At 43.9% G+C, this 14949-nt stretch overlaps 1 protein-coding gene across 1 annotated transcript in view; it reads right to left on the bottom strand.

The window, feature by feature from the left end:
* LOC132481687 (elongator complex protein 1-like) overlaps positions 1–14949 on the bottom strand; it is a 44087-nt gene that overhangs the window by 29052 nt on the left and 86 nt on the right. The window contains exons 2-4 of the mRNA XM_060086517.1: positions 14594–14827; positions 9898–10050; positions 1093–1245 (exon numbers count right to left, since the gene is read on the bottom strand). Of these exons, the coding sequence (XP_059942500.1) occupies positions 1093–1245; positions 9898–10050; positions 14594–14827 (540 nt within the window). The remainder of the gene's footprint in view (positions 1–1092; positions 1246–9897; positions 10051–14593; positions 14828–14949) is intronic.

A 14949-nucleotide genomic window follows, 5' to 3' on the forward strand; every position in this document is an offset into this window, starting at 1 on the left:
GTTAAGTTATGCCTAATATGACATCAGTATAAAGTGAAGGGAAACATCATTAATCATTAGAGAAATGCAAATCAAAACTCCAATGAGATATCATCTCACACCAGTCAGAATGGCCATCATCAAGAAATCTAGAAACAATAAATGCTGGAGAGGGTGTGGAGAAAAGGGAACACTCTTGCACTGCTGGTGGGAATGTGAATTGGTACAGCCACTATGGAGAACAGTATGGAGGTTCCTTAAAACACTACAAATACAACTACCATATGACCCAGAAATCCCACTACTAGGCATACACCCTGAGAAAACCATAATTCAAAAAGAGTCATGTACCAAAATGTTCATTGCAGCTCTATTCACAATAGCCCGGAGCTGGAAACAACCTAAGTGTCCATCATCGGATGAATGGATAAAGAAGATGTGGCACATATATACAATGGAATATTACTCAGCCATAAAAAGAAACGAAACTGAGCTCTTTGTAATGAGGTGGATAGACCTACAGTCTGTCATACAGAGTGAAGTAAGTCAGAAAGAGAAAGACAAATACCGTGTGCTAACACATATATATGGAATTAAAAAAAAAAAGTCATGAAGAACCTAGGGGTAAAACGGGAATAAAGACACAGACCTACTTGAGAATGGACTTGAGAATATGGGGAGGGGGAAGGCTAAGCTGTGACAAAGCGAGGGAGAGGCATGGACATATATACACTACCAAACGTAGGGTGGATAGATAGTGGGAGGCAGCCGCAGAGCACAGGGAGATCAGCTCGGTGCTTTGTGACCGCCTGGAGGGGTGGGATGGGGAGGGTGGGAGGGAGGGAGATGCATGAGGGAAGGGATGTGGGAAAAGATGTATATGTGTGACTGATTCACTTTGTTATAAAGCAGAAACTAATAAAAATAAATAAATAAATAAATAAATAAATAAATAAATAAATAAATAAATAAATAAATAAAGTGAAGGGAGTATTCATTTGGCGGGGCATAAATTCAGAAAGATTTAAAGGACATACTATTTGGGGAAGCAAGTTTGGAAAAAGACAAGTCAAGAGTCATGCCAAGTGCTAGCATCCTCCATCAGTAACTTACCTCTCTTGTGACAGGGTCTACTTCTATCAGTCCATGTTCTGAGCCAAGGAGCACTGTGTCTTGTTCAGTTCGGAGAGAGAAGCACTGAGGTTCCCCTGGAGCCTGAATATCCCTGAACTCCAAGCTCCGAAATAACTCATGATGAAGCGACTCCTGAAAGAAAAGTACAAATATCTCTTTTTTTAGACATCTTTATTGGAGTATAATTGCTTTACAATGGTGTGTTAGTGTCTGCTTTATAACCAAGTGAATCAGTTATACATAAACGTAAGTTCCCATATCTCTTCCCTCTTGCATCTCCCTCCTTCCCACCCTCACTATTTGTATATATGTGGCACATATATACAAATATCTCTTGATGAAGCTTTAATTTCTCTGAGAAATAGAAACAGCTTAGTAGCGATAAATGACACTCCAATATAAGCAAAATGATTCAGGGAGCAGACAAGTTAGAGTAACCAAGAAAAAAAAGGAAAAAAAATGATCTAATCTGAACCCACACAGAGATGAGTAGTAGCAACATAATCAATTGTGTAAATCTATGGTCTACAAATTGAGGCTCTGAAATCTATTTTACGGTCTCACTCTTTGAAAGAGGCAAGATTCTCAATTTCACAGTTTTTTCTTCAAAAAAGATTTAACATCAGTTATTCTGCAGGAAAGTTGAGAAGAACACAATGAATGAGAAAACACTTTATTTTTGCACATGAGGATGTTCTCATAACTTGACAGATTTACAAAATAATATAAAAATCCACATATATATCCTGGCAGTTGAAGAAAATAAAATTACTTTAATACCACCAACTACATTTATTTATAAACTGGCTCTATATCTTCATTAAAAAATTAAAATTGAAATCAAACATAGAAATAAAGAAAAGCATTTATGGGACTTCCCTGGTGGCGCAGTGGTTAAGACTCTGCACTCCCAATGCAGGGAGCCCGGGTTCGATCCCTGGTCAGGGAACTAGATCCCACATGCATGCCGCAACTAAGGAGCCCGCCTGCTGCAACTAAGGAGCCCGAGTGCCACAACTAAGACCCAGCACAACCAAATAAGTAAATAAATAAATATTTTTTTAAAAAAAAAGAAAAGAAAAGCATTTATTGCTCTCAGGGAGAAAAGAAGACACTATGAAATTACAACAGTATACTTCAAAATGATGACCAACAAGTCGAGGAGCTTGATAACCAGATATAACTACTTCGCATTACTCCACTTTCCTGGCCTGATTTTCACCAGGGCAATAGAAAAGCTGAGAAAAGAACGATCAATAGGAAATCTACTTTGGTCTGGCAAAATCAGACTTGTTTTAACGTATAGCATTATCTAAGAGGAAAAAAAAAAAGTTAACGTGCTGTATATTTATATCCAGACCCCTTTAAGGTTTATACTGTAATTGGAAGTCCCTAACTTATGTTAGGGGTGACAATTACACAGTCCACACTGGCCTTCTTGTCACCTTAATCCAAGGTGAATTCTCTCATCTTGCATTTCATACTTATGACAATGAAAGAATAAACATGAGTTAATCCTTATACTACATAGCAGATAAAATATTAAGTGTAGTATGAGTGAGACAACATAAAATGTGGGTTAAGAGGAAGGCAAGCCCACACATGGTGGAAGCGAGGAAGAGAATCAAGGCAAACAATGGTTTTGTAAGCTTTCATGACATTTATATTCAAGAACTTCTAGAAATTATTTGAACCTGTATTACACCATGAAGACTTTTTATTTAGATCTAATTCTATATAGAAAGCTTGCGTTTTTGAAAGCATACAAAAATTACATTATCTTTCATCTTGAGATAACATAAGGATGACCACTGACGTAGATCTGGAAGGATGGGTAGATTTGAGATGAGAGGATGTCTGACTAGAGGGGAGTAAACACGGGACAGAGTAGCAAGAGATGAAAACAGGCAACAGAAGACCAGGTGTATTTCATCCTGGTTTAACTAATAATAATTATGCTGTTATTGTTATGATCAGAGCATCAAAATGTCTCCCTGTGAACTTGGATTCTATTCACCAACAATCTGTGGAGCTCTGGGGCCCGTGAACCCCAGCATAAGAATTTGGAAGGCAAAGGCAGAAGGAGCTGAGGAGGACTCCCTTTTTCCGGTTACCTTGCTGTTTCAGTCAATATCGCCCCAGCAGTGGGCCTTCATCCTTCCAGGGGCCCTTGGTCCCAGCCTCTAGCACTCCCATGACCAGCATGATAACAAGCACCCCAGAGGTACCAGCACTAACCAGGCAGGTGCCCCCCTCCAGGTGCCTGAAATCTAGTAACAGGGAGCTCCTCCTCTGAATTCCAGAGTTATCAACACCAGCTTTATAATGCCTCTCCTCCAAGGTTAGGTCATGATAACCCCAATGGCTTCCCTTGTTTTGATCCTCAGACCTAGCTAAGTGTTGTAACTTCTTCCATCAGTTTACTTTTTTAGTTACTTCACTGCTCCCTTTTGCTTTTTGTTCCTCCAGCAGCTATTTAACCAATTCTTCGTTTTAAAGTCTGCTGAAATATTGTGTGGTTTCTACTTTCCTGACTGGACCCTGACTGACAAACATATCAAACAACCTGAGTTCTCAAATCACTGAGCTTTCAAAATCACCGGCCAAGTGTAATAGGGAAGAACCTTTTGTATTCTATTACAAGTTAATCACTAAAGGGATGCAGCCTATAAGCTTAAATTATACATAATCACCCAACTCTCAGAACCCTGACTCCCAGGTAATGAGCATTAAGCTAAAATACTTTTGTTTAGCTCACAAGAAACATCCTGACCAGGCCCACCTGTGAATGACTGCAGGGAAAAAGAAATTAACACCAGAGGGGTATCTCTGGAGGCTGATGGGAACCAGGAAATGTTTGACTTTACTCCCTCCCCTTTTAGTATAAAAGAAGCCTGAATTCTAACTCAGGCAAGATGGTTCTTTGGGGGCACGAGCCCACCATCTTGGTTTGCTGGCTTTCCGAATAAAGTCGTTATTCCTTGCCCCAGCAACTCGTGTCTCGATTCTTGGCCTGTCGTGTGGTGAGCAGTACAAGCTTAGACTTGGTGACACAAGGGCAGCTCATCATTCATCGCCCTCCTCCCCAACCCTTCCAGCCTCAGAATGAACTTCTCTAAAATTTCACACCTATCATCCTTATTCCCTTACCTTCTCAGAAGTGTCCTACTCTTTTTCAAGACCAGCAAAGGAGAACCCTCCAAACTCCCCCAGGACCTTGGCTTATCAGTACCCTTTCTTTTACATCCGCAATCTCCAAACTCCCCTGCCCTCAAATGACTCATCCTTTCTCAGCCCTTAAATGCGCTAAAGATCTCTTCCACTCCATAGATCAATTCTGGATCCTCTCTGAAATTTCTGACAACTCCTCTATTTTCTTCCCTTGCTCCTTCATCCAACCACCTCTTGGCTAATTATCATGTCCATGACCACAAGTACCAAACAGGTCACTAATATGCTTAGTAGATCTAAACTTCTAGCCCTGACCCTCCCTAAACTGAACACTAAGCTCACATTCTCAACCTCCTGCTGCTACCACAAGGATTTCTCAAAAGCACATCAAATGCAACCTGTTAAATGAAGTACCTGCTATTCTCCACCAAACTAGTTTCCCCTCTGGGGACATGGCACTCCTACTTTCTCTGTCCTCCAAGTTGAAACTGTGTGTCTGCTTCCCTTTTGCCCACACTTTCACGGTAAACTATTCACTGGTTATTGCCCTGCCTGTCAGTGTACGGTTTGAATCCTTTACATAGTACGTAAACCTACGATCCGGTTTGTGGCCTACATCAAATACCGACTGAGCACTTGCTAAGTGCTAGTCTGGACAAGAGATGACTGACAGTCACTGCCTCCTCAGAGGTCACAGCTTAACGGGGGAGAGGGCCACATAAGATACCACGTTACATGGAAATGCACAGGGACAACATCTCCAAGGAAAAGTTGCAGATGCGAGAAGGGACTCGCAGCACAGTACCTGAACTTCTCTCTACTACCGTCACCTTCTATCATGCATTGTTGCGCTTTAATTGGTGCATTACTTGGTTCGGCGGTATTGTCCGCAACTGCAAGGAATCCGGAGACTGGGCAAGTGTGCAGCTGGGGGAGCAGCATGTCATTCCTCCTCCTGCCACGCCGCGCAGAGCCCACTGATGGCCGCGAGTGCAGCAGGCGGCAAGTCTGCAGAAAGAGGACTCAAGGAGGGCAGAGGTGGTCAAGCCGCACTTCACTCCCAGACCAGCAGCAGGCAGCGGTTGGGCGCTAGAGGGTCCCCTTCATCAGGACACCCTCTGGCGGACAGGGCCCGTTTCCATGCCCCCACCCCAGCTAGGTCGCTCGAACTCTCACCTACGCCGCGCTCTGAGGACCCCCAAACAGCGGCGCGTCCGCCCAGGGCTGCGCACGGGCCTCTCCCTGTCCGCTGCTTCTGAGCTCTCGTGACGCGCACTGGGTCTCCGAGCCGCCGGGCCGCTCGACCCCCTCCGGCAGTGGCTGAAGCCGGGCGGAGGGGCGACCGGCGAAACACGTACTCGCAAGCGAAGATACCCTGACACGCGCCGAGCGGCGCGGGAGTGACGCGGCGAGGCGGAGGGGCCGTAGCCTGCCTTCTTCGTCGCCCCGCAAAGATTTGTGAGGAGCGGCGCTGGCCGCTGCCCCCTATCCCTACATCCTGCTGACTAGCCTATCGTGTTTGAACCCCGCTTTGACGTCAGACCACAAAGCTCAGTAAGGGGCACCGGTGGGTGGAGCCTGCGGAGCCTGGGGAGCAGTGCGCGTGCGCACAGCGCGTGTCCCGGGCTACACGCCGGAAAGACACCTTCCTCCGTGGCAAGCGGGAGGAAGAGTACAGGTTCCCAGGGGGCGGGGTTTGCAGCACCTGAGGTCGCCATGGCTACCGAGCCCAAGACCCCTGAGGCCGCCTGGGCTGCGGAGCCCGCGGTGGATCTGGGCCCAATTTGCCTGACAGTATAGGGACTATGATGACAGATCATAAGGCACACGCGCCCTCCCCAGCGCTTCCTCCCCACGTCAGAAGGAACTGGATCTCTCTGTTCCCCTGTAGGCCAAGGGAATGGCATTTGCAAAGACGTGGAAAACAGAAGGGTGCATGCCGGGTAGGGCGAGCGCAGTGCGAGTTCACGAGGGTGGGTTGCTTGCGGGAAGATGGTAGACTAAGGTGAGATCCCCGAGGGAGGCAGGAGCTGGGTTGCAATCTCCATGAGTGCCTAAAGGGATTTGAGGGTCTCAGTCCTCCAAGAAGAGGCGATACATAAACTGATTTAAATGGTAGCGGTCTAAACTAAGGTAGAGGCATAGGGATGGAGAGAAGAGGGTGGGTTAGAGTAGAGGCATTTAGAAAGCAGAATCTAACAGTTTTACTTAAAGGAAGTCGCTGGTATTACACATTTGCCACTTAGAAGTAGGTATCCTGTTGTACAGCTCTGTGCACGCAGCAAATATCAGTGATGAGAGCATCGTTGGGGACCCTCCTCTAACCCAACTTCCTCCCATTCATTTAGGGACAATAGGTGTACTCACCTTTTACAATATTGAAATATTTCGCAATAGCATACGTTTTATTAGCCAGACTTAGTGTAACCAACCGTCCGGTTTACCCTGGATTGAGGTGTTTTCTGGAATCCATTACTTTCAGTGCTAAGATCAGGACAGTCCTGGGCGAACCAGGATGAGTTCGTCTCTCTAAAATCGACCAACAAAACATGCTACTAAATTAAATAAAGAATACATTACTAATCACTTTTTTTTTCTAATAGAAATAATGATTGTACTCATTTTAAAGTGAGGATAAAAAAAGGTGGAGCAAAGAGTTAATCATCATTTTAACATTGAATGAAAGATTCCATCTGGACCAGATATCTTTAAATACTTTATGGTAAGCCTTTAGGTATATCTTTTTGAGTAATGAAGGCATACCAGTGATGTATGTGTCCAGCCTTCATAATTAACTACCTCTATGAACCAAAGAAAGTACTAGACAGACAGTGGTACTAAATATTGACTCAACAGCCATCAGACTCATTCATTTCTTCTGGATGTCAAAGGAAAACCCTGTGAGGACCACTGTATACTACAACACTCTAACCAGTAAGCAAATTGGGAATTTTAAATTATCAAAAAAAATTTTTTTCTGGCATTGTAGCCTGGTACGGTCTTGTATTGAATAAATATTCATTAAGTGATTATCTTCCACTGTACTGAGATGGTATTATTTATAGTAACAGTTTGGTTGACAAGAATGAGTCTTTCAGCTTTCGACAAAATTCAACACCCAATTATGATAAAAACCCTGCAGAAAGTAGGCATAGAGGGAACTTTCCTCAACATAATAAAGGCCATATATGACAAACCCACAGCCAACATCGACCTCAGTGGTGAAAAACAGAAAGCATTTCCACTAAGGTCAGGAACAAGACAAGGTTGCCCACTCTCACCACTCTTATTCAACATAGTTTTGGAAGTTTCAGCCACAGCAATCAGAGAAGAAAAGGAAATAAAAGGAATCCAAATCGGAAAAGAAGAAGTAAAGCTGTCACTGCTTGCAGATGACATGATGCTATACCTAGAGAATCCTAAAGATGCTACCAGAAAACTACTAGAGCTAATCAATGAATTTGGTAAAGTAGCAGGATACAAAATTAATGCACAGAAATCTCTGGCATTCCTATACACTAATGATGAAAAATCTGAAAGTGAAATCAAGGAAACACTCCCATTTACCATTGCAACAAAAAGAATAAAATATCCAGGAATAAACCTACCAAACGAGACAAAAGACCTGTATGCAGAAAATTATAAGACACTGATGAAAGAAATTAAAGATGACACAAATAGATGGAGAGATATACCATGTTCCTGGATTGGAAGAATCAACATTGTGAAAATGACTCTACTATCCAAAGCAATCTACAGATTCACTTCAATCCCTATCAAACTACCACTGGCATTTTTCACAGAACGAGAACAAAAAATTTCACAATTTGTATGGAAACACAAAAGACCGCGAATAGCAAAAGCAATCTTGAGAACGAAAAATGGAGCTGGAGGAATCAGGCTCCCTGACTTCAGACTATACTACAAAGCTACAGTAATCAAGACAGTATGGTACTGGCACAAAAACAGAAATATAGATCAATGGAACAGGAGAGAAAGCCCAGAGATAAGCCCACGCACATACGGTCACCTTATCTTTGATAAAGGAGGCAGGAATGTACAGTGGAGAAGGAACAGCCTCTTCAATAAGTGGTGCTGGGAAAACCGGACAGGTACATGTAAAAGTATGAGATTACATCACTCCCTAACACCATACACAAAAATAAGCTCAAAATGGATTAAAGACCTAAATGTAAGGCCAGAAGCTATCAAACTCTTAGAGGAAAACATAGGCAGAGCACTCTATGACATAAATCACAGCAAGATCCTTTTGGACCCACCTCCTAGAGAAATGGAAATAAAAACAAAAATAAACAAATGGGACCTAATGAAACTTCAAAGCTTTTGCACAGCAAAGGAAAACATAAACAAGACCAAAGGACAACCCTCAGAATGGGAGAAAATATTTTCAAATGAAGCAACTGACAAAGGATTAATCTCCAAAATTTACAGGCAGCTCATGCAGCTCAATAACAAAAAAACAAACAACCCAATCCAAAAATGGGCAGAAGACCTAAATAGACATTTCTCCAAAGAAGGTATACAGACTCCCAACAAACACATGAAAGAATGCTCAACATCTTTAATCATTAAGGAAATGCAACTCAAAACTACAATGAGATATCATCTCACACCAGTCAGAATGGCCATCATCAAAAAATCTAGAAACAATAAATGCTGGAGAGGGTGTGGAGAAAAGGGAACACTCTTGCACTGCTGGTGGGAATGTGAATTGGTACAGCCACTATGGAGAACAGTATGGAGGTTCCTTAAAACACTACAAATAGAACTACCATATGACCCAGAAATCCCACTACTAGGCATACACCCTGAGAAAACCATAATTCAAAAAGAGACATGTACCAAAATGTTCATTGCAGCTCTATTCACAATAGCCCGGAGCTGGAAACAACCTAAGTGTCCATCATCGGATGAATGGATAAAGAAGATGTGGCACATATATACAATGGAATATTACTCAGCCATAAAAAGAAACGAAACTGAGCTCTTTGTAATGAGGTGGATAGACCTACAGTCTGTCATACAGAGTGAAGTAAGTCAGAAAGAGAAAGACAAATACCGTGTGCTAACACATATATATGGAATTAAAAAAAAAAAGTCATGAAGAACCTAGGGGTAAAACGGGAATAAAGACACAGACCTACTTGAGAATGGACTTGAGAATATGGGGAGGGGGAAGGCTAAGCTGTGACAAAGCGAGGGAGAGGCATGGACATATATACACTACCAAACGTAGGGTGGATAGATAGTGGGAGGCAGCCGCAGAGCACAGGGAGATCAGCTCGGTGCTTTGTGACCGCCTGGAGGGGTGGGATGGGGAGGGTGGGAGGGAGGGAGATGCATGAGGGAAGGGATGTGGGAAAAGATGTATATGTGTGACTGATTCACTTTGTTATAAAGCAGAAACTAATAAAAACAAACAAATAAATAAATAAATAAATAAATAAATAAATAAATAAAGTGAAGGGAGTATTCATTTGGCGGGGCATAAATTCAGAAAGATTTAAAGGACATACTATTTGGGGAAGCAAGTTTGGAAAAAGACAAGTCAAGAGTCATGCCAAGTGCTAGCATCCTCCATCAGTAACTTACCTCTCTTGTGACAGGGTCTACTTCTATCAGTCCATGTTCTGAGCCAAGGAGCACTGTGTCTTGTTCAGTTCGGAGAGAGAAGCACTGAGGTTCCCCTGGGGCCTGAATATCCCTGAACTCCAAGCTCCGAAATAACTCATGATGAAGCGACTCCTGAAAGAAAAGTACAAATATCTCTTTTTTTTTTTTTTTTTTTTTTTTTGCAGTATGCGGGCCTCTCACTGTTGTGGCCTCCCCCGTTGCGGAGCACAGGCTCCGGACGCGCAGGCTCAGCGGCCATGGCTCACGGGCCCAGCCGCTCCGCGGCATATGGGATCCTCCCAGACCGGGGCACGAACCCGTATCCCCTGCATCGGCAGGCGGACTCTCAACCACTTGCGCCACCAGGGAGGCCCACAAATATCTCTTTTTTTAGACATCTTTATTGGAGTATAATTGCTTTACAATGGTGTGTTAGTGTCTGCTTTATAACCAAGTGAATCAGTTATACATAAACGTAAGTTCCCATATCTCTTCCCTCTTGCATCTCCCTCCCTCCCACCCTCACTATTTGTATATATGTGGCACATATATACAAATATCTCTTGATGAAGCTTTAATTTCTCTGAGAAATAGAAACAGCTTAGTAGCGATAAATGACACTCCAATATAAGCAAAATGATTCAGGGAGCAGACAAGTTAGAGTAACCAAGAAAAAAAAGGAAAAAAAATGATCTAATCTGAACCCACACAGAGATGAGTAGTAGCAACATAATCAATTGTGTAAATCTATGGTCTACAAATTGAGGCTCTGAAATCTATTTTACGGTCTCACTCTTTGAAAGAGGCAAGATTCTCAATTTCACAGTTTTTTCTTCAAAAAAGATTTAACATCAGTTATTCTGCAGGAAAGTTGAGAAGAACACAATGAATGAGAAAACACTTTATTTTTGCACATGAGGATGTTCTCATAACTTGACAGATTTACAAAATAATATAAAAATCCACATATATATCCTGGCAGTTGAAGAAAATAAAATTACTTTAATACCACCAACTACATTTATTTATAAACTGGCTCTATATCTTCATTAAAAAATTAAAATTGAAATCAAACATAGAAATAAAGAAAAGCATTTATGGGACTTCCCTGGTGGCGCAGTGGTTAAGACTCTGCACTCCCAATGCAGGGAGCCCGGGTTCGATCCCTGGTCAGGGAACTAGATCCCACATGCATGCCGCAACTAAGGAGCCCGCCTGCTGCAACTAAGGAGCCCGAGTGCCACAACTAAGACCCAGCACAACCAAATAAGTAAATAAATAAATATTTTTTAAAAAAAAAAGAAAAGAAAAGCATTTATTGCTCTCAGGGAGAAAAGAAGACACTATGAAATTACAACAGTATACTTCAAAATGATGACCAACAAGTCGAGGAGCTTGATAACCAGATATAACTACTTCGCATTACTCCACTTTCCTGGCCTGATTTTCACCAGGGCAATAGAAAAGCTGAGAAAAGAACGATCAATAGGAAATCTACTTTGGTCTGGCAAAATCAGACTTGTTTTAACGTATAGCATTATCTAAGAGGAAAAAAAAAAGTTAACGTGCTGTATATTTATATCCAGACCCCTTTAAGGTTTATACTGTAATTGGAAGTCCCTAACTTATGTTAGGGGTGACAATTACACAGTCCACACTGGCCTTCTTGTCACCTTAATCCAAGGTGAATTCTCTCATCTTGCATTTCATACTTATGACAATGAAAGAATAAACATGAGTTAATCCTTATACTACATAGCAGATAAAATATTAAGTGTAGTATGAGTGAGACAACATAAAATGTGGGTTAAGAGGAAGGCAAGCCCACACATGGTGGAAGCGAGGAAGAGAATCAAGGCAAACAATGGTTTTGTAAGCTTTCATGACATTTATATTCAAGAACTTCTAGAAATTATTTGAACCTGTATTACACCATGAAGACTTTTTATTTAGATCTAATTCTATATAGAAAGCTTGCGTTTTTGAAAGCATACAAAAATTACATTATCTTTCATCTTGAGATAACATAAGGATGACCACTGACGTAGATCTGGAAGGATGGGTAGATTTGAGATGAGAGGATGTCTGACTAGAGGGGAGTAAACACGGGACAGAGTAGCAAGAGATGAAAACAGGCAACAGAAGACCAGGTGTATTTCATCCTGGTTTAACTAATAATAATTATGCTGTTATTGTTATGATCAGAGCATCAAAATGTCTCCCTGTGAACTTGGATTCTATTCACCAACAATCTGTGGAGCTCTGGGGCCCGTGAACCCCAGCATAAGAATTTGGAAGGCAAAGGCAGAAGGAGCTGAGGAGGACTCCCTTTTTCCGGTTACCTTGCTGTTTCAGTCAATATCGCCCCAGCAGTGGGCCTTCATCCTTCCAGGGGCCCTTGGTCCCAGCCTCTAGCACTCCCATGACCAGCATGATAACAAGCACCCCAGAGGTACCAGCACTAACCAGGCAGGTGCCCCCCTCCAGGTGCCTGAAATCTAGTAACAGGGAGCTCCTCCTCTGAATTCCAGAGTTATCAACACCAGCTTTATAATGCCTCTCCTCCAAGGTTAGGTCATGATAACCCCAATGGCTTCCCTTGTTTTGATCCTCAGACCTAGCTAAGTGTTGTAACTTCTTCCATCAGTTTACTTTTTTAGTTACTTCACTGCTCCCTTTTGCTTTTTGTTCCTCCAGCAGCTATTTAACCAATTCTTCGTTTTAAAGTCTGCTGAAATATTGTGTGGTTTCTACTTTCCTGACTGGACCCTGACTGACAAACATATCAAACAACCTGAGTTCTCAAATCACTGAGCTTTCAAAATCACCGGCCAAGTGTAATAGGGAAGAACCTTTTGTATTCTATTACAAGTTAATCACTAAAGGGATGCAGCCTATAAGCTTAAATTATACATAATCACCCAACTCTCAGAACCCTGACTCCCAGGTAATGAGCATTAAGCTAAAATACTTTTGTTTAGCTCACAAGAAACATCCTGACCAGGCCCACCTGTGAATGACTGCAGGGAAAAAGAAATTAACACCAGAGGGGTATCTCTGGAGGCTGATGGGAACCAGGAAATGTTTGACTTTACTCCCTCCCCTTTTAGTATAAAAGAAGCCTGAATTCTAACTCAGGCAAGATGGTTCTTTGGGGGCACGAGCCCACCATCTTGGTTTGCTGGCTTTCCGAATAAAGTCGTTATTCCTTGCCCCAGCAACTCGTGTCTCGATTCTTGGCCTGTCGTGTGGTGAGCAGTACAAGCTTAGACTTGGTGACACAAGGGCAGCTCATCATTCATCGCCCTCCTCCCCAACCCTTCCAGCCTCAGAATGAACTTCTCTAAAATTTCACACCTATCATCCTTATTCCCTTACCTTCTCAGAAGTGTCCTACTCTTTTTCAAGACCAGCAAAGGAGAACCCTCCAAACTCCCCCAGGACCTTGGCTTATCAGTACCCTTTCTTTTACATCCGCAATCTCCAAACTCCCCTGCCCTCAAATGACTCATCCTTTCTCAGCCCTTAAATGCGCTAAAGATCTCTTCCACTCCATAGATCAATTCTGGATCCTCTCTGAAATTTCTGACAACTCCTCTATTTTCTTCCCTTGCTCCTTCATCCAACCACCTCTTGGCTAATTATCATGTCCATGACCACAAGTACCAAACAGGTCACTAATATGCTTAGTAGATCTAAACTTCTAGCCCTGACCCTCCCTAAACTGAACACTAAGCTCACATTCTCAACCTCCTGCTGCTACCACAAGGATTTCTCAAAAGCACATCAAATGCAACCTGTTAAATGAAGTACCTGCTATTCTCCACCAAACTAGTTTCCCCTCTGGGGACATGGCACTCCTACTTTCTCTGTCCTCCAAGTTGAAACTGTGTGTCTGCTTCCCTTTTGCCCACACTTTCACGGTAAACTATTCACTGGTTATTGCCCTGCCTGTCAGTGTACGGTTTGAATCCTTTACATAGTACGTAAACCTACGATCCGGTTTGTGGCCTACATCAAATACCGACTGAGCACTTGCTAAGTGCTAGTCTGGACAAGAGATGACTGACAGTCACTGCCTCCTCAGAGGTCACAGCTTAACGGGGGAGAGGGCCACATAAGATACCACGTTACATGGAAATGCACAGGGACAACATCTCCAAGGAAAAGTTGCAGATGCGAGAAGGGACTCGCAGCACAGTACCTGAACTTCTCTCTACTACCGTCACCTTCTATCATGCATTGTTGCGCTTTAATTGGTGCATTACTTGGTTCGGCGGTATTGTCCGCAACTGCAAGGAATCCGGAGACTGGGCAAGTGTGCAGCTGGGGGAGCAGCATGTCATTCCTCCTCCTGCCGCGCCGCGCAGAGCCCACTGATGGCCGCGAGTGCAGCAGGCGGCAAGTCTGCAGAAAGAGGACTCAAGGAGGGCAGAGGTGGTCAAGCCGCACTTCACTCCCAGACCAGCAGCAGGCAGCGGTTGGGCGCTAGAGGGTCCCCTTCATCAGGACACCCTCTGGCGGACAGGGCCCGTTTCCATGCCCCCACCCCAGCTAGGTCGCTCGAACTCTCACCTACGCCGCGCTCTGAGGACCCCCAAACAGCGGCGCGTCCGCCCAGGGCTGCGCACGGGCCTCTCCCTGTCCGCTGCTTCTGAGCTCTCGTGACGCGCACTGGGTCTCCGAGCCGCCGGGCCGCTCGACCCCCTCCGGCAGTGGCTGAAGCCGGGCGGAGGGGCGACCGGCGAAACACGTACTCGCAAGCGAAGATACCCTGACACGCGCCGAGCGGCGCGGGAGTGACGCGGCGAGGCGGAGGGGCCGTAGCCTGCCTTCTTCGTCGCCCCGCAAAGATTTGTGAGGAGCGGCGCTGGCCGCTGCCCCCTATCCCTACATCCTGCTGACTAGCCTATCGTGTTTGAACCCCGCTTTGACGTCAGACCACAAAGCTCAGTAAGGGGTACCGGTGGGTGGAGCCTGCGGAGCCTGGGGAGCAGTGCGCGTGCGCACAGCGCGTGTCCCGGGCTACAC

This window comes from Mesoplodon densirostris, chromosome X (genome assembly GCF_025265405.1).
Source record: "Mesoplodon densirostris isolate mMesDen1 chromosome X, mMesDen1 primary haplotype, whole genome shotgun sequence".
NCBI classification, from domain to species: domain Eukaryota; kingdom Metazoa; phylum Chordata; class Mammalia; order Artiodactyla; family Ziphiidae; genus Mesoplodon; species Mesoplodon densirostris.